Raw genomic sequence first — 21,094 nt, 5'->3', positions numbered from 1 at the left:
ACCCTATTCTCTCATACCAAGTATCCCATATAGTGATGATGAAAATGAGATTAAATTAGATTAATTCATTACATTTTTTAAAAATCTAGTTGCAGCACTAATTATAAAATGTTAATAAAGTGTTTATGACGCATTTGTTATTATAAAGTGTTACCAAAGTCATCAGTAAATTATTTGTTTCAAGTACACTACTGACAATACATTAATATGGGATTTGTTATCCATAGGCCCCTATTGTCATTTACACAATAGTCTTAAAATTGTTAATTGCAGTGAATGGTTTTCAAACGTACTTGTACGAGTACGGAGATTGTAGTGAGGATTGTCTATACCATCTGAAGTGTGCATTCCTCCATCCTCCTCCTTCATCAGCTCCACCTCCTCCTGCATCTCCTCATCCTCCTGTTTCTCCTCCTTTATCTCCTCCTCCTCCTCTTGTAATGTTACGGAGATCTCCGCTGCTGGAGAAAAAAGATCCAGTCAGAGTTAAAGACAAAGGATGCCAACCCCTGGCTTAGACTAACCTAAAGACTACATTAGAAATTTAGTTTAGTTTGTGTTAAGTCCTCCGCTGTACACACTGTACACCCACGGCTGCTCCCCTGCTACGCTAACAACATCATAGTGAAATGTGCTGATGACACCACAGTAGTTAGACTTATTTCAAATGGGGATGACTCTGCCTACAGAGATGAAGTAGAGCGTTTGGTGGGGTGGTGCAGAGAAAACAACTTGCTCCGGAACACAGCCAAGACCAAGGAGCTGGTGGTGGATTTCAGGAGGAAGAGGACTTAGTAAGTGAAGATTTTCTTGCACACCTCCCTGGTCAGGTGCGTAGGAGTGGAACCCCAAAGTCACCAACGTTAAAGTATGCTTGAAGAAGGTCAGTAGACCGAAACGTTGCATTAAACCATGCAAATGTGAACAGTGTGCGGGAGCTTTCTTTGATCTAAAGGAGGAAGAGGACTGCCATCCAGCCACACAGTTTGCACACAGCTGACGGTTTCATATCGTAGTCTTAATTCAAGTAGCTTTCATGCCTACCTGTTGGGGTCTTTCATTTGCTTGTGGTGCCCTTACAATCCATTCATGCTCCGTTTTAAAGCATCTCCCTTCCTAAAGCAGCGAGCCGTGTTTAGCCTATATGCGGTTCGGTTCACCCTGATTGCCAGGACGCACTTTTGCACACAGATGACTGTTGGTTTCACATAGCCTAGTTCCAGTGGCGTAGGTAATTCCTGCCTTTTGCAGTCTTTTAATTGATTGTGGTGCATTCATTCAACTTTTCTGCTCCATTTTAAAGCACCTCCCTTCCTAGAGCACCTGATTTTTTGCCATTTGCATTCTGCATCCAATAGGCACCTCATCAATTAGCGAGAAGGCGCAACGCGCACCTCCTCTGCAGTCTAACAAACCCAGAGGAAAGTGATCAGGGATGGCGCCTCTTGCAACATGCTACTGTCGGTGCGTCTTTTCGCATAGCCACTCAGAACAGTCGGGAGTTGGAAGCAAAGTAGCCTATTTCAAACCAAATGTATTTTTAACATTTCCTTTGTTTGCTCCCCCACTGACACTGCGCAATGCAATGCAATGCGCCCTTCTTGCGCGCCTGTTTATAGGCATTAGCCAAGTAGGCTAGTTGGGTCCGAGACCTCGTAAACATCAAAGCTTCCACCACGTCGGGCAATTTTGAAAGCGAGTGCAATGTAGACTGCAGAAAAGGGTCACAAGTTGCCTGTCATGTCAACATTTTTGTTAGTTTATTTTGATAGGCCTATTCGCAAGGATATTTTTCTAGCAGAGATAAAAACCAGAAGGGGGGACAATCCCCTCCATCCCCCCGAGCAAATCGCACCCTGTATATATATATATATATATATATATATATATGTTTTTTTTTTTTTTTGCAAAATTGTTAAAGGGGGGGCTAATACTAATGTAAGGGGCTAAAGCCCCCCTAAAATAGGCCTAACGACGGCCCTGTTGTGCCCTATCTCTGTATTTGACCACATTATAACAGGGGATTATGCTGCGACTGGATATTATACCTTTATATCGTCGGCTTGCTACCAAAACCGCCTAAACTAAAAGAAACTAAAAGAAAACTGTGAAAATCTGTTGGTAGATATGAGATTTACCAGCATGCTAGACTATTACAATTTCAATCATTCACAATTTCCAGGATTAAAGTTTGGAATAAAAATAAAAAAGAATAGTACAACTATCAAAATAATGTACAGTGCATTGTTCTTGCTGTGCTGCATCAAATAATTTATTTTAAAGTGTTTTGCTTCCCTTAGAGGGCATTTCATGTTTGACTTGCAGCTTCACTCAAAATAAATAAAGAAAACCAATTAACATCTTAGACAGGTACTGTTTGTCATTGACCAATGACACAGACAGGATGACATGATGATGCAGAAGTGGTAGGGAGTAAAGTTCTGCAAAAATCTCCTTTTAACCAAAATTATTAGGGGGGACTCACAATTGCTCTTTGTCCAGGATCTCAGATTTCCTAGAACCGCCACTGGTTTTTGGCGCCCCCTAGGAAAATTAGTTTTTCCCTGTTTTCCGAAAACCTAAAAATCGGACTTAAGCGGTTTTGGTATCAAGCCGACGATATTAAATATGATAGTTGTTCATTGTTTTAGAAATGGTGATTTGAAGCGTCACTAAATCACCGGAAGAAAAAATAACGACTACAAATTCCAGTAGAACGTTGCTTGGTGATTTGATTTAATGCGTCATCAAATCACCTCAGTATGACAGGCGGCATGGAACAGAACAGCAGCCAGGCAGATAGGCTAACACATTTTGAGGATGGAGGAGATATTTACGTTGTTGAGAGAATCTTTTAAGTATAGGTTATTGCACAGTAGGCCTACTAAAAGCCTTGGTGCATTCAATCCAACTGCTTAAAAAAAAGTTTTGTCCGCATTGTTATTAGTGCTCATTGTCATTACAAATCATCTGTGATATTGGAGCGCACCAGGCCACGATGTCTACGCCTGCCAGGTGTAGCCTATTAGGCCTACAAGCAAGTTGTAATGACCTTATTATTCTCTCCTAGAAGAGGAGACAGACAGAAGATGTTGAATCAGAAAGAGGGTCGCTGGATACATAGGCTTAATGCCATGCGTTTCCCTGGTCTTAATGACAATATAGATATGATATCTTTTCTTTGAACCATCGAGCTTTGTAATGTCTTTTTGTTTTTCTTTCCAGTAATGTGATACTCTTCATGCATTTAACATTTTTAAGACTGCCACTGGCATTTTTCTATTGTTGTGGTTGTTAGTATGTACCTTGCAGCTCTGCAGGAGCAGACTCCACCTACGTCACCTTGAGTCAATCAGCTGATTGATTAGTGTGTTTGAGACTCTTGTGTGCGACACTGCTTGATTCACCTTGTGCCCTGATGAAGGCCCTGTAGTGGCCGAAACATGTTGGCAGTGGCAGTATTTTTAATTATTTAAGTTCAAACATGAACTAGCCTTGTTAATAAAGCGGTTTTATCTTAGAAGAGTGCCTTGGCGTCCTGCCTTTTTTTGATTATTTGATGGATTGCTGAAGGAGGCTGCAACCATTTCTATCCTCAAACGATCGTGACCCATGTGTCATCCTCCTTGCACTGCTGTGCTCTGCAAACGCATAAAATAAAAATAAATGTGTGCGCCGGCTATCATTAGGCTATTGCACTTTGACTTGGTTGCATTTAAAAAGCACGAGCAAGAACACGGCACACCAAGGCAGACTACTGAAATCTGCTGTCAAGTCATTGTCCAGCGCATTCCCCAGACAGTCAGGGCCGCCTTTTTTCATCAATGATAAACACACTTCCTCTCGAGGGACAGGGGAGACGCGAACGGACAAAATAAATTAAACACTTGACCAAAGTAAGCGACGATAACCTACATCTTCAAAATGCGGTACCCAACACCTCCCTCAAACTGGCAAGCTGGAGAGGAGATGGTGGGGTGTCCTTCCCGATGCGCTATTAACAGAGATTCTTTAAGTATATAGAGATATGCCAACATAATAGGCTTCTATGGGCACCTAACGCGACCAGGTTCCGGTCTGCCTAAAGGGCCGTGTCATAATGCTCCTAGCATTGAATAGAACAGTCCTTAGGTCTGCCTAGGTCTGCCTAAAGGGGGCAATAATAGAACCAGGAAACAATGGGCCAATGGAACCTCTCTCTCTCTACTCTCTCTGCTATTTATGCGGGTTTGTAAGCCAGTTTCACGCAAGTAACTTCTAAAAACAGAAAGCAACCTGCAAATGCCCAGAAATGCGTGCACACGGTGCAACCAAGTGGCAATGTTGAACTTGCATTAGAGTCAATGAAAGGATGAAGACCATTTTTAAAAGCCAGCTTGCACATTTAATTTATTATTAATCAACTTCCTCAGGCTTGTAGGCCTCGCCTATTTGTAGGCTAACAGAGATCCGGATGAAACGCTTTTGGTCAAACGAGAGAGAGAGAGAGAGAGAGAGAGAGAGAGAGAGAGAGAGAGAGAGAGAGGAGAGAGAGAGAGAGAGAGAGAGAGAGAGAGAGAGAGAGAGAGAGAGAGAGAGAGAGAGAGAGAGAGAGAGACAGACAGACAGACAGAGCGAGCGCTCTTTGATAAAGTTGGTTGAACGGACAGCAAGTCCGCCTCGTAATTGGGTTTGAGGGGATTAAATATAAAATATGAGCAGAGATAGATAGGCTAGGCTACTTCCTTCTTTAATGAGCACAACATTTTTAATAGGCTAAATTTAAGGTTAGGCTACCTTCTCATTTTCCGTTTCAGCACTAATCTGAGGACAGCGACAGTTGCAACACGAGCAGCACTTCTCAACAGTTTGTTTTTCCATTCGCTTTTTATTCGCTGTCAGTAGCCAGTTAGCGCAATGAGACCCGATAAGGAAAATGCACGATTTCATGTTTTTGTTTTTTTAACAGTCTATGTTTTCAACATCAATCTGTCTCAGATATTAGCCTTGTCCTAAAACCAGCCACGACTGCTGTCAATGTGCACTGAGCAGCCAGAACACAAGATTCCTTCGAATTCGGTGACGTATAACCTGACGACACGGCTTAGTTACCCGCAGTGCATTCTGGTTAACTGAGTACATTAAAATAGCCTTGACAATCGCGGTTCAGCACATAATTGTATTTAATGAAACCAAATAATGCAAATTACTTGATTTTTCTAATGTAAAATGCAAAATTCGGATAAATTATCTGTAATAACAGCACACAATGACCAGAGGTGAATTCCCTTATAAAGGCAACGCTGAAGGTGTTGCGTAACTAGAAGGGTGTGGCACACATGCACAATTGTGCGCGTGCACACCAGTGTTGCCAATTGGGCTACTTAGGATGGCTGTCTGCGGGCAAAAATGGCACTTGGGCATTTTTTTTGTCTAATATTCGGCCATAGAAATCAATAGGACTGGGCGGGATTTGGTGCTTCCAGGCGGGTTTTGAGCATTTTCTGGCAACCCTGACACACACACATACAAATACCCACACCCACACCCACACCCACCGTTTTATAGATTCAAGAATGCAGGCATGAAAACGGGTCAGGGATAATACACATAGTTTTATTGAAAGCTGCTTCATAGACACCTGGGCCTACATATATGAACATTTTCCAAGTATGAACTTTCCTGTGTTTATGCATTTATTTACATTCTGCAGCCATTGTAGCACCATTCATACAAGACATGCAGCACAATGCGCTCAACAGTTAGATGATCAACTATAGTAAAAAATAATGAAAGAAAATGAAAATAAAAAATAAGTAAAACAATGCTGAAATAATCTAATATGGTAGGTTGAAAAAGAAGACAAGTAAAGGCAAAAGCTATATTGTCAAAGTACTAAAATGGCATAAAATTCACAGGAATCAGACAGTTTAGACCAAAAGCAAGTGGCATTACAGTCACAAGGATCGGGGAATGCAGATGAGGTCCCTGGTGCCAAAAGAGGTGAGGAAAAACTCACTTTTCAAGTTTTTTTTTGGAAAATTATTCAGTATAGACTGAGGAAAAAACAATTTGGTGCAATAGTACCTAACCCTACATTGCTCCAGGGACTGAAACAAATACCCCATAAGTGTAATGTCTGCAAGTCACTTTGGATAAAAGTGTCAGCTAAGTGTAATGTAATGTAATGTAATGTAATGTAATGTAATGTCTACATTTAGAACACTACCTGTTATTAATATAAATGTCAATCTGAAGAGCTTCATTGCAAAATAACTGAAATGCATTTTGGAACATTTTAGGGAATTTACATTTTTGTACTGTACATTGCCTTGCATTTTAAAAAGCATGTTCTCAAAATATTTGAATGGCAAGAATTTACACACATCTAGTCATTTCAAATAGGCCTAAAAAGTTAAATGTTTAAGTCATTTTACAACAAGACTCTCAAAGGACAAATGAACTATTTTGATAGTCCCCCTCATTGTTTATTTTGATGTTTGCTACGGTCTCATTTATTTGGATTTTGTCTCAACTGGCCATAGAATGGCCGTCTATGGGAATGTCCAAACCTGTGCTTAACACATTGACTCCAAAGTCACGTACCAAACCCGTTTTTACTGCCCATGCCCATTTAGTGCTCCCAAGACGTAAAAACCTGTTTTTTACTGGGGTTTTTGTATTTTTCACAACTATTCACTATTATGTGCGATTTTGGGAGCTCTGTGATGGGTAGAACAGACATTCAAACCACAGGCAGAAAGACAGGCAGTCAAAAGCTTATGTCATCATCTGCACATTTTAAGTCACAACGACAAGATAGGCTCCAACCCAAGAATGTTTTTGATAACGGTCCGGAACTGTTGCCTTGCGCCGGTGACGTCACTGTTGCACCCCTTACCCCTCTACCCTCTCTGCGTACACCTTGCAAAGTGTCTGCGATGCTTCCGTCTTGTTTAACACAAGAATTGTGTTTCTATGTTGTTTACTTAGTGCTACAGTAGCTTACGGTCAGCGTCCACTCTATGGCGCTTTACAGTATGTATGCATTGGGGGATAATCCAAATACTCTTGGCCAGATCCGTACGCACTGCGCCGAAACTGTGATTGGATTATTACTCTTACTTCGAATTTCATCGCCAGACAGATAAGTTGGATTGTTCACTCTGCTTTTTTAAAAATTTCTTGAGCAACTTGAAAATGCATTGATGGTTGTTACATTTAATCAACATGCATCAATGTGCTGTTTTGTTGACAAAATGTCTAGCACCCTCCCTTATGCTATGTCCGTTTTAGCTATGTGCAGCAGCACAGCACTTGAAAATTCTCATAGTGAATTATGAATCTCAGGATTGTCATTGATGACTTCAACTTTATGAGCTTTCTCAACAAAAGAATTTGAGAGTCCCTCTAAGAACAGGGGACATAAAAATGTGAACGGGAAAAGTACAGCTCTTGGCTTTATTGGCAGGGATTGCAAAGGCACTAAGTGTGAAATGTACTCTGTGAGGAGGCAGCCCGTAGAAAGTAGCTCAACGAGGGACCGAAGAAGAACATATAAAAAAGTAAGACTGTACAAAACTCATCCTCAACAAAATGGCTTTCTAGCCATCTATATAAAACCACCCTAAACATTTGTTTCAAGAATATTGATATACTCACCAATTGTTCAGAGGTATTCACTGGTGGCAAAACATGGCTTCTCTCGTGTTTTATGTAACATTTTGTAAATACATTTTTTTTTCCCATTCACAGAATGGCAAATCAAAACTGAAAAAAGGCATGTTTTGCCTTCAAATCTGTTGGGAAATGGCAGTGAGCACCCATAACCACTTAGTGAGATGAAAACAAATGTTTAGGGTGGTTTTTAAGAACGTATTTGGACTTACATTTGGAAATCCAAATTAGCCAAATAACGGTCGGCGACAGGAGCAAGCATTAAAAAAAACTGCAAGGGGGACTAAAACATTTCAGACAATTCAGAGTAAATAGTGCACTTGTCCTTTACATTTACAGCATTACCTTGATTTTGTCTCTGCAATAGTTTTTTTTTTGGTGGGTCTCTAGATGGCCTTTTTGACAAACTTTTTCCACAGTGGGACTTGAAAAGGCCTTTCATCTGAATGGAGCAGTCGGTGGGTTTTGAGAGTAGACAAAAGACGAAAGCTCCTTTTACAGTTAGAGCACTGAAAATGCTTTTCCCCCCCCAAATTAATAACCTGTTGTTGTTTGAGAGATCTCATTCGAGTAAAACTTTTCTAACAGTCAGAGCTTTTCCACTGAGTGAATCATCTGGTGTACTTTGAGAGCTCCCGTGTAAGTAAAGCACTTTCCACAGTCAAAGCACTGGAAAGGCCTTTCTCTTGAATGAAACATGACTTTCAAGTGTGACTTGAGATGGCTCATTTTACTAAAACTTTTCCCACAGTCAGCGCACCGGAAAGGCTTTTCAACCGAATGAATCTTCTGGTGATCTTTGAGATGCTTCTTTAGTTTAAAACTTTCTCCACAGTCAGAGCATGGAAAAGGCTTTTCCCCTGAATGAGTCTTCTGGTGGGCGTTGAGACTAACCTTTAGTTTAAAACTTTTTCCACAGTCAGAGCACTCAAAAGGCTTTTCATCTGAATGAATCTTCAGGTGTTCCTTGAGATTACCCAATCGACTAAAACTTCTCCCACAGTCAGAGCAGTGAAAAAGCTTTTCACCTGAATGAACCAGCTGGTGTGACTTGAGATGACTCATTAGTTTGAAACTTTTTCCACAGTCAGAGCACTGAAAAGGCTTTTCCCCTGAATGAATCTTCTGGTGGTATTTGAGATTACCCAATCGACTAAAACTTCTCCCACAGTCAGAGCACTGAAAAGTCTTTTCACCTGAATGAACCAGCTGGTGTGACTTGAGTTGTATCATTAGTTTGAAACTTTTTCCACAGTCAGAGCACTGAAAAGGCTTTTCACCCGAATGAACCACCTGATGTGTCTTGAGAGAGCCCTTTTTACGAAACCTTTTTCCACAGTCAGAGCACTGATATGGCTTTTCTCCTGAGTGGATCAGCTGGTGGCTCCTGAGAGCTCCCTTGTAGGAAAAGGTCTTTTCACAGTCAGAACACTGAAAACGCTTTTCACCCGAATGAACCACCTGGTGTGTCTTGAGAGAGCCCTTTGCACGAAACCTTTTTCCACAGTCAGCGCACTGAAATGGCTTTTCTCCTGAGTGGATCAGTTGGTGTATCCAGAGAGATCCCTTGCGAGCAAAGCTCTTTTCACAGTCAGAGCAATGAAAAGGCTTTACCCCGGAATGAATAAGCTGGTGTGCTTTGAGATTACTCATTCGACTGAACTTGTTTCCACACTCAGAGCACTGAAAAGGCTTTTCTCCTGAGTGGATCAGCTGGTGTCTCTTGAGAGTTCCCATGTGAGCAAAGCTCTTTCCGCAGTCAGAGCACTGAAAGCGGTGCATTTTAAAATTACCTCTCTTTTTTGTGTATCTGCTCTCATCTGTATTTTTTCCTGCATTAGACTGGATCCATTCAGCATCACCTGCAATATAAAATATATATATTTCAACAGGACATCTGCACATTTTTGATCACCAAATATAAGTAAGGGATAATTGAGGACACTGTGGCCGTATAACCTCTTAAGCTTCGGAGCAATTTTTGAGTTTAAGGTTTTGCACAATTTCTACTTTAATGGTTCCTGTGTCTGCATACTTTAAGTAGCTGGTACCAATTGAAAGTAGAGACTCTGTAGAATCCACAGGAAGATTTTGTAATGTACTGCCAATAACTTGGGGCTAGAACATATTTTTTCTGAAATGCTGTCAAAGGGGAACTTGTTACAGCTATGTATGACCTTTCCCAAGACAATCATGTGTGGATATACACATGCGTTTTGCCAAGTGTCTTTTTGGAATTTTTAGTCAAAATGTACCAAGTTTGATTAGGCTTAAATAGCCTGCGATTAGGACCAGGGTATCGCTGTTCTTACAATGATCCATGGCTGTGACGTGCGATGTGACATATGTCCATTCTAATCTATGTCCATTTTAAACTTAAGGACATGCCTTGGTGCATTGGTACAGTAGTTATACGGTCAGAAAAGTGGGACTACGTATTAATCAACACCTGATATAATGCATCGCAATGGGACATTCCAGCCTGCCGTGGTATAATACTATTTAATATCTTTTTAAGACCTCTGATGATAAAAATAAGACCACCACACATGGTGTGGGATGTTATAATATTACTGATGATATTACCTTGCAATAACGAAATGAAAGACATGTAATATATTATATTATGTAAGGGTTAACGTTCGGCGAGAAGGTCGCTACCGTGGAATAGCAGCACGACAGAGAGAATCTTTAGACCCCGACGCGGAGCGGAGGGGTCTTGTTCTCTCTGAAGTGCTGCTATTCCACAAAGCGACCGACTCGCCGAAAGTTAACCCGCTTATTATATGGATATACTTAAATGATTCATACATGGCGGGGACATTTCTTTAGACCTATTTAATGTTAAGATTGTTGCTGCGCAAAACAAAACAGTGCCGCTGTGGAACACCGCTAGGCAACAGCTAGGTAGCCAGGACAACAGGTGTTGTCTATCACAGCAGCTGATTAGAGTGACAAAAGACCGGACCCCCTGCGGAGTGATATGAAACATTCGCTTTAGCCACTGACTTGTATACAAGCCAGTGGCTTTAGCAGTGAACGTCTTGTTGCCATCAGGACAACGGGTGCTGTCTATCACAGCAGCTGATTAGAGTCTTGTTGAAAAGTCGCTTTAGCAGTGAAAAGTCTTGTTGCCATTGACAGCGGTCTGTTATAGACCAACCCGTCCGTTATCGAAAAATAACAGACGTCCGAACGTTGGGGAGCCCCGTTGAAATGAATGGAGCATTCGACAGATGACGTCACAACCATATAATAAATATTATTATTACATGACTACTGTGCTTGTATAGTGCAGCCTAGGGAAGACGCATAGTGTAAGCAGTGGAAAGGAATAACTGATCTGTAGACCTATGGAAATCATGCATACTGACAGGGATCAAGTTAATTGAGGGCCTAATGTTTCTTCTCCACACATGTTTTAGTAGCCTATGAAAAAAGCTGATGAATGTTCAGCAAATGCCTTTAATTGTAGAAATTAAAAACAGCTCAGCAATTCAACATTTACAATACATAAATAGTAATGCAGTGCACTTTACTATAGGAAAGTGAACACCTGTTGTCAAAAGGGATAAATGTACAACAACATTGTCAGAGATGGGTCGCAGAAGCATTGTACTTTGAGTATAGCTAGCCAGCTGCCGTCAATGGGGGCAACAAAAAACAAAATTTGGAAGTGATTTCCAGCAAGCATATCCACTTAAATACTTAGGGTTTTCTTTTGCCTTAAGACATGTAAAAGTTTTCATCTTTTACCTGACATGTTTCGACGGTGTTACTTCCGTCTTCATCAGAGGGTCACTGTGATGGTGAGGAGTGACGTGCTTTAAAAACAGCTGATGTTGTGGTGGATGTGTGACCCTTGACCCTTCTGCATGAGTTCTATCAGTGATCGCTGCTGTTTGCATTTCGTTTTCCACCTGATTTTTTTAAGGCCTAACCCTCGTCCGTTTCGAAACTCCCTGCCTTGGTTGAGCGCACCACCTCGCGAGTCGGATTGTTTAGCAAAGGCGAATATTCTACTCTGAATCGTCGGACTGCCTTTCAGCGCACGGACCAAGGGGTGGAAAGCTAGTTAAGCGTCGTTGAAGGACTGGCCGCAGTCCCAAAGACTTTTTATTATATGATGGGCCAATAGGACTAGGGTTTGTTTTGTTTTACTAAGGAATTGTTTTTGCAATTAATTTTGGTTTACTGATGGCTGTTTGCACCGGTGAAAAAACATCCATCCGCCTCGCTCGATGTATGTTACATTTGTAACGCACCAATTTTCCACCGCTTCTACCTTCATTACCCTCGGGCTCAGTTCCGATTGCATTAGCTATCATGAAGGTCGAGGCGAATTTATAATGAACAAACTAACGGGTAATCTCAAACAGATAGTCGTCATGGAATTCATGAAATTACGTTTGTCAGAGCTTTCACATCCAACCAGGTTATAGTCGTCTTGCAGACCGTACCAAATGCCACACGGCTTCTGTCGCGCTGATGTCAGACTGACGCCTGTCACTCCGTTAACTAGCACAATGCTAAATCAGTGGACGCAACAGGCCTATTATCACCGGGTCCTTGCAGCTGCATAAAAAAAAAATCGCTGAGATTCGAGATCACGGACTAAAGGTTAAGTAAACAATTTAGAAAACACATGAGACCATGTTGTAGAGAGTCCGTAAAAAATACTACCAGGTGAGATGTGGCTTACTGCCTTTTACTACCTTTTACTTGTCATTATTTTGGACATTTTCATTTACTACCTTTTACTACTTTTTACTACCCCGCGGGCACCCTGACTATGTGACAAACTACCTCATGCTTTTTCTTGCACTTGCTATAGTAAATAAACTTGGCCACAGCTGGCCTTTCCCGTAAGCAGTATAGGCAAGTAATAAGGCCGCCACTCCACTAGAGGGCGTTGCACTAGACAATCGGGATGGGGAAAAAAGTCCTTTTTCCACTTCGGCATTTCAATGCATTCTGGTTAAAATTTTCTAACCACCACGCATCATAATTTTGTATTGCGCATGTGTTGTGCTCAGTTACCACAGGACTGCTTCAACACGAATGACCCCAATGACTGCATATCCCAGGCTTGCTTCCAAAACTAGCTCTTGCTTCCAGAAATGCCTTTACAAAAAATTCAATGAGACACTACTGATAATACATTAATATGGAAAATGCTGTACACAGGTAGCGTCGCTCACCATCCTACGTACTTCCGCCAAGAGATTAGCTCCACACTACGTCTGCTACCTGTTTTCTGTGGAGCGATGTTGAGCGGCAGGATTTGGCCGGCGTTCTGACAAACAGTCCTATGTTGTAATTTTCATTCTACGGTAGGATGTTCAGACATGTCTGCTAAACGGTCCTAGACCGTTTAACAGATAGACGTCAGACATGTTTGTTCAACAACTTAGAGACGCAATCCTGATTTTCCCGAAAATGTCCTTCCCGCTTCCTGCAACCGCCTCAGACCAAACAACCTCCAGGCCATGAACACGAAATGAAATGGTAGTAATATGGGATGGTCAGGACCAGGCTAGTACATGGTTGTTTTTAAAACGTACTTGTACGAGTACAGAGATTGTAGTGAGGTTTGTCCATACCGTTTGAAGTGTGCATTCCTCCATCCTCCTCCTTCTTCATCTCCTCATCCTCCTGTTTCTCCTCCTTTATCTCTTCATCCTCCTCCGTTTTCAATGTTACTGAGATCTCCGCTGCTGGAGAAAACAGATCCAGTCAGAGTTAAAGACAAAGGATGCCGACCCCTGACTTAGGCTACATGCCCACGACAACGTTCTAATCATAAACCCAGATGTTCGATTTTTTTTCTCCACAATTTATCTGCGTGCCCACGAGCGTTAGGGGGTGGAAATCTGCTTGCCTGTGGAAACGCATAAAACTCAGTTTGCCAACGTAGATGCACAGCGCCATCGTGGGGGACAGTACCACACACACAAACACACACCAAATGCCTCTTAAGTGATGCGAAAGCCCATTGGGAAGCTTCAACATTCATGGTCATTGTGACACAGCACTCCACAGCACACAAGTGAAAACTGCACATTGTAAACAATGAAATTGCATTCTTGCCTATAGTGAAGGAGAGTAAAGTTGCCCAGCTGGGACTCGAACCCAGACCTTCTGGGGTAGTAAACTTGGGCTCTGACCGCTACACCAAAGAGCCACGCTCGTTGGCGTGACAAGTCAGAACACACCCACAACCCTAGTGATGTTCACTCCATCACACTGCCTTCCCCTTCGGGAAGCGCTTCACACACTCATGGCGTCCTTCATGCAACTGCCCATCATTTCCCATTAAGGGTGGGCGATACATATCGTCTGCGAAGTTATCGTGAATGTTAGAGGTGCTCCGATGACCATTTTTTTGGCCTGATCACCGATACCGATCACCAAAAATCTTTATCTGCCGATCACCGATCATTGCCGATCACAGAAATTATTTCCTATTTTTTTAATAGCCTATTAATTATCCTTATTGAATACCATTTCTGGCCATAAACCAATCAATCTTAATTTGCACATGTCGCTTTCACAATGGCCTATTATTAGGCTATTATTATTATTATTATTATTAGGCTATTATTATTATTATTATTATTATTATCATCTTTCAGCTCTTTCAGACTAGTGTTGGTAATATAGCCTACAAGTAAGTCTACAGTATTAATCAATTTATAAGTTATTGCATATAATTACTAAACTATTTAAGATTGAATTGAAGCTCAGACACCTGGATCTCAGTCTCTCGTCTTCTGCATACGATAAAAAACCCTGTCGCTTTAAATGAGCAGCCTCGTGAGGAGAGCCCCTCCCTTCTCTGTCACTCACTGTCCACAGCTGCAGTGCTCCGCCGTTCTGAGACTGAGCTCTCTCCCTCTCCCCTCACCTGTCGCCGTTTGGCGTTTCAGCGACTCTCAAACTAATCGACTGACTGTCAATTACAACTTTGAAAACAATAACGTTGGCATGCTTGTGCGGACAACGTGAACTTGTCGCGTGCTGACCGAGGCAACTTCACAGGTTATAACGTAAAATGGATAACTGGCGAGAAGTAGTCTATCGCAAATTACATTGTGACTGAAACACTTGAGATTCTACATACACAAAACAAGAAAAAAAACTTCACTTAAAAGAACAGGCAACACGCGCAACACAGCGTGTCTGCGAGGAAAGCTCTTTCTTTGTAACACTGTCATAGAATTCCCTGCACAGAATCATTGAGTTTCACCGTCCACTCTCCCTCTGTTGCTGTTTGGTGTTGCAGCGACTACAAACTAATGACCTGGCTGTCCATTAGGCTACAACTTTAAAAACAATACCGTTGATGATTGTTTTGGAAACGTTTAGTTGTTGCATGCTGACAGGCTGTAACTCAAAATAGCGAACATGCGTGACTGACACGTCATTCACAAATTACAAGCGTCTAAACGGCGCATGGATCGGAAAATCACATCATTGTTGATGCAGATATGATTATAAATGGTGAAAATGAAGGAGGGAATTCCAAAAAGTTAAAGACAAGTAAAGATGCCTTATTTTGGTGCAGCAGCTGTGCAGAGCCAGCACCTAGGCTACATGCATTCAGCACCAGATGTAAAGGCAAAATGGTTGCGTGAGGAATTTAATATCTCTGGATCGGTTTTTTGATCGGCATGTTTTTCCGATCACCGATCAGGCTATTTTTGGCCATTATCGGCCGATCATGATCGGCTGCCGAGCAATCGGAGCACCTCTAGTGAATGTTGTTTTGACGATGAGTAATTTTGCAATATCGAGATATTTTTATGAAGTCGCTAAACTCAACAAAGCGCTGTGACAGGACTCCTCCAGAGAGCGACGACAGCCAAGCCTTTGAGCCAATAGTAATGTTGTTGTGAACTGGAGAATAAGTCTGTGAACCAATGAGCAGACAGTGCTGAGGGGGGCGGGCTGCAGCGTTTTTAGCAGATTATAAATCATAATGTTATATTATACCGTGTTGTAATTACTTTGTAAGAGTAGTCTGCCTACCTGTACTCTCCATGCAACTCTTCAAATCTGCTGCCTGCACACACGGTAGCGATCCCTCCGGGTTTTTACGTCAGTTTCGTCCACTTCTAATGCTATTAGCCATTCCCGTAATATGGCTGGTTTAGACAGTGGCAGTCGGTGAAAACGGTCGGGGTTCCAGCTTTTCATTTTACGGTCGCAGCCGGTGTAAGAACCGCGGACCATGTTTAGCCTGCCTAGCCACCTGATTGAATAGCCTGCATCCGGGTCAGAGAGTTGCAACAGTGAGACACCTATGCTCTGAAAACACTGGCCAGTGAAAGAATGTGTGGTCCGATGACCTTCTCTGTGCCTCGGTTTGATTGACGAGACCTTTGTGATGAAGTGTGTAGCGTTTTTGAAGTTGTTTATAGCGGGGAAACATCAGAAAATAATAGGCTTATAATTGGCCCCGCCGTGATGCATTGGCTGCGTTTTTCACCAAAAAGCTTAAAATTAGCTAACTCCATAACGGCGCGGCATTGCCCGGAATGGCTCATCATTAGATACATTATGTGGCATGGGAAAGTGATGGTGAAACTTTCATTTTACGCCGGAACTATCCTTTAATGAGCACAACATTTTAACCCTATCGCGCCGGATGCATCATATATGTCTCATCAAATTCAAAGCCCTCTCCACGCTGACACAAAAAAAAATCCATCTCAAAAACATCCTGCGTGTCATTTCCAAACGTCCTGCAGTACGCGGAAACCGCCACAAGAGAGCAGCGGTCAACAACAAGTTGATCACAGCTCGGCGAAAAATGCAAAAATGGAGTAGAAGCGGTTTCCCTGACCGACGCTGAGATATCGACAAATTGCAAAAGGTTTGTGTACAAATTTCCGAAATATAACTCTACATCCTTTAATTTGAACACTTGCTTTGTGCAATTAATCAAGGAAGAGTTTATATTTTTACACCGTGTTGCAGAGAGATCGTGCTAAAACTGATGAGACATATAAGCACCATCCGGCGGTGGCAGGAAGTCAGCCATCAATGCATTTGCTCCATAGGGAAACTTACAAAGCATACCACGACGATCGTTTAACAAAACACACAAGTTGTTTTACTTCAAGACAAAGACATTGCCTTAAGAAACACGTTTTACTTGCGATTTTGAAAATGTAATGCAAAATGTTGAAATTATGATCTCGTAAAAAATGCATTGAAGTGAATGGAGAAATGGTCCAATTGTAGTAATGGACCCATATATTCAAATTACACATCAAAAATGAATAATGATCTATATTACACTCATAAATAGGTTGTTAAAGGAACAGACCACCCTTTTTTGATTTTCACATAATTGCAGTATCTCCAAGCATTATTCATGAACGTGCATATAATTTTCGTCTATGTGTTTGCATTGCCCCGTTTGACAGTATACCCAAATAAGGCATAGCAATGCAAGTCTATGGTACAAAATAAAACACCATCAAATGTACTTCTAAACCACTTTAAAATGAATGTAACATTCACCAGAGTGTAAAACAGCAATTTAATTCGGTCCAGTGATCACTTGTGGCTTGATGCTAAAGATACCAGTTACTTTCAGTGATTATGCTAAGCTATGCTAATAATTCTGATCCAATAAATCTAAGTACTGAAAACACAGAGGAGAAAATGATATGCACATTCATGAACAATGCTGGGAAATACTGCAAATATGTGAAAATCAAAAAAGGGTGGTCTGTTCCTTTAAGCATTCGATCAGCTATGTTTTTACATAGATTTTAAAAAATTACCCAACCAGGCTGTGGGAAATGTAAAATATGGTCCTGCTAAAACAAGGATAGGCTTAAAAAATGGCAGGATCTCACTAAATATTTAAAGATAATCCTCAAATTAAATTGTCTGACAACTTTTTTAAATAAAAAAAAAGATGCAAATGCATTAAAAGTCATTTTTCAATGGTCATGAAATTGGAATTTTCATTCCCTTTAAAGCCTGATGCATCATATATGATGCATCAAATATCTCCGTGACCTTAACAAAATTTAGATTATTTTTTTTTTACATTTCTTATAAGGGACCAATATTGAAGCAAATTCCAAAAAATTAGAATTTTCTCTCATTGCTTTCATGGTTCAGGTTTCACAGGGTTAAATAGGCTAAATTTAAGGTTAGGCTACCTTCTCATTTTCCGTTTCAGCACTAATCTGAGGACAGCGACAGTTGCAACACGAGCAGAACTTCTCAACAGTTTGTTTTTCCATTCGCTTTTTATTCGCTTAGTTACCCGCAGTGCATTCTGGTTAACTGAGTACATTAAAATAGCCTTGACAATCCCGGTCCAGCACATAATTGTATTTAATGAAACCAAATAATGCAAATTACTTGATTTTTCTCACGTAAAATGCAAAATTAGGATAAATTATCTGTAATAACAGCACACAATGACCAGAGGTGAATTCCCTTATAAAGGCAACGCTGAAGGTGTTGCGTAACTAGAAGGGTGTGGCCTGGCTGACGCACATGCACAATTGTGCGCGTGCGCGCACACACCCACACTAGTGTTGCCAATTGGGCTACTTAGGATGGCTGTCTGCGGGCAAAAATGGCACTTGGGCATTTTTTTTGTCTAATATTTGGCCATAGAAATCAATAGGACTGGGCGGGATTTGGTGCTTCCAGGCGGGTTTTGAGCATTTTCAGGCAACCCTGACACACACACATACAAATACCCACACCCACACCCACCGTTTCATAGATTCAAGAATGCAGGCATGAAAACGGGTCAGGGATAATACACATAGTTTTATTGAAAGCTGCTTCATAAGAGACACCTGGGCCTACATATATGAACATTTTCCAAGTATGAACTTTCCTGTGTTTATGCATTTATTTACATTCTGCAGCCATTGTAGCACCATTCATACAAGACATGCAGCACAATGCGCTCAACAGTTAGATGAACAACTATAGTAAAAAATAATGAAAGAAAATGAAAATAAAAAAAGAAATAAAACAATACTGAAATAATCTAATATGGTAGGTTGAAAAAGAAGACAAGTAAAGGCAAAAGCTATATTGTCAAAGTACTAAAATGGCATAAAATTCACAGGAATCAGACAGTTTAGACCAAAAGCAAGTGGCATTACAGTCACAAGGATCGGGGAATGCAGATGTGGTCCCTGGTGCCAAAAGGGGTGAGGAAAACCTCACTTTTCAAGATTTTTTTTGAAAACAATTCAGTATAGACTGAGGAAAAAACAATTTAGAGTAATAGTACCTAACCCTACATTGCTCCAGGGACTGTAACAAATACCCCATAAGTGTAATGTCTGCAAGTCGCTTTGGATAAAAGTGTCAGCTAAGTGTAATGTAATGTAATGTCTACATTTAGAACACTACCTGTTGTTAATATAAATGTCAATCTGAAGAGCTTCATTGCAAAATAACTTAAATGCATTTTGGAACATTTTAGGGAATTTACATTTTTGTACTGTACATTGCCTTGCATTTTAAAAAGCATGTTCTCAAAATATTTGAATGGCAAGAATTTACACACATCTAGTCATTTCAAATAGGCTTAAAAAGTAAAATGTTTAAGTCATTTTACAACAAGACTCTCAAAGGACAAATGAACTATTTTGATAGTCCCCCTCATTGTTTATTTTGATGTTTGCTGCGGTCTCATTTATTTGGATTTTGTCTCAACTGGCCATAGAATGGCCGTCTATGGGAATGTCCAAACCTGTGCTTAACACATTGACTCAAAAGTCACGTACAAAACCCGTTTTTACTGCCCATGCCCATTTAGTGCTCCCAAAACGTAAAAACCTGTTTTTTGCTGGGGTTTTTGTATTTCTCACAACTATTCACCATTATGTGCGATTTTGGGAGCTCTGTGATGGGTAGAACAGACATTCAAACTAGAGATGCACCGGATCCTGATTTTTAGGATCCTGCCGGATACCGGATCCACTGCTTAAGATCCTGCCGGATCCGGAACCGGATACCGGATCCTACGAAAGGGTTGAAACACATAGCCTACTTGCACACGTGGACCCTTTTTATCACGTTGGCTCAAACTATTTTGACTGAAAAGCCTCGGCTACCGGATCCTGAATCCTGGAACCGGATCCGGATCCTGTGAAAAACCCTATTATCCTGCCGGATCCGGTGCATCTCTAATTCAAACCACAGGCAGAAAGACAGGCAGTAAAAAGCTTATGTCATCATCTGCACATTTTAAGTCACAACGACAAGATAGGCTCCAACCCAAGAATGTTTTTGATAACGGTCCGGAACTGTTGCCTTGCGCCGGTGACGTCACTGTTGCACCCCTTAAGGGTGGTTTATGCCTCGAGATCAGCGTCCCTGCGTCGTGATGCAGTGAGCCACGCAGTTAACGGAGTGAAGCCCCCCCCCCATCACGCAGGTACTCTGTGGCACCTCCCCGAAATTGTGTCTCGACGCAGGGATAATGCAGACAGCGACGGCGTGAAGGGCGAAAATAGGTCTCTGATTGGTCCTCTCGACCAGCCTGCTCTGTCCTCGAGTCGAGAGAACAAGCTACTTCCTTGTTCTAACCTTCGTCGGTCTACGGACTGTGAGCTCTTCCTCAAATAAGTTGTCCGTGCTTGGTCGTTTGATTTATTTACACGAACCAAAGACAACACGTGCGCTTGCAAGTTGCGACGCTGTTTCGAATTGAGCCGAAGTTATTTGGACAGTTGAACAGTGTTCCGAGGTCGAGGAAAATCCGCTTCGTGCGACCTATCCTCGCAAATTATGAGCCACTTCTTTGTTCCAAACTACGCACTGGCTGCCAGTGCGATCAAAAATGCATGTGACATAAATATGTAATGTTTCATTTTAATTGTCGAGTCTGTGAAGCTAAAAAACAACCGACACGTCTAGGTTACTCTTTGTATTGAAGGCAGTTTGATCGTGAAATGACATCGCGCAGACCGCGCTTCAAAACAGGGCATAAACCAAAATGAACTGCATCATGGCTGGGACAAGCTCACTCCGTGGCACTGAAAGGAAGTATAACCCGCCCTTTACCCCTCTACCCTCTCTGCGTACACCTTGCAAAGTGTCTGCGATGCTGCCATCTTGTTTAACACAAGAATTGTGTTTCTATGTTGTTTGCTTAGTGCTACAGTAGGTTACGGTCAGCGTCCACTCTATGGCGCTTTACAGTATGTATGCATTGGGGGATAATACAAATACTCTTGGCCATATCCGTACACACTGCGCCAAAACTCTTACTTCGAATTTCATCGCCAGACAGATAAGTTGGATTGTTCACTCTGTTTTTTTTTTATTTCTCGAGCAACTTGAAAATGCATTGATGGTTGTTACATTTAATCAACATGCATCAATGTGCTGTTTTGTTGACAAAATGTCTAGCACCCTCCCTTATGCTATGTCCGTT

At 41.5% G+C, this 21,094-nt stretch overlaps 1 protein-coding gene across 6 annotated transcripts in view; it reads right to left on the bottom strand.

Moving 5' to 3' along the window:
- LOC134453587 (gastrula zinc finger protein XlCGF57.1-like) overlaps positions 1-21,094 on the bottom strand; it is a 52,718-nt gene that overhangs the window by 15,996 nt on the left and 15,628 nt on the right. For 2 of the 6 annotated variants that reach the window (XM_063204407.1, XM_063204415.1), the window contains exons 6-7: positions 13,260-13,373; positions 294-461 (exon numbers count right to left, since the gene is read on the bottom strand). In XM_063204407.1, coding sequence (XP_063060477.1) covers positions 294-461; positions 13,260-13,373 — 282 coding nt within the window. Of the gene's footprint in view, positions 1-293; positions 462-7,797; positions 9,519-13,259; positions 13,374-21,094 lie in introns of those variants that run through there. The other 4 variants (XM_063204420.1, XM_063204426.1, XM_063204401.1 and 1 more) reach the window with 3 other exon arrangements.

This window comes from Engraulis encrasicolus, chromosome 1 (genome assembly GCF_034702125.1).
Source record: "Engraulis encrasicolus isolate BLACKSEA-1 chromosome 1, IST_EnEncr_1.0, whole genome shotgun sequence".
Taxonomy (NCBI): Eukaryota; Metazoa; Chordata; class Actinopteri; order Clupeiformes; family Engraulidae; genus Engraulis; species Engraulis encrasicolus.
The sequence above is the reverse complement of the archived record's forward strand: the minus strand, read 5'-3'. Positions and strand labels throughout refer to the sequence as shown.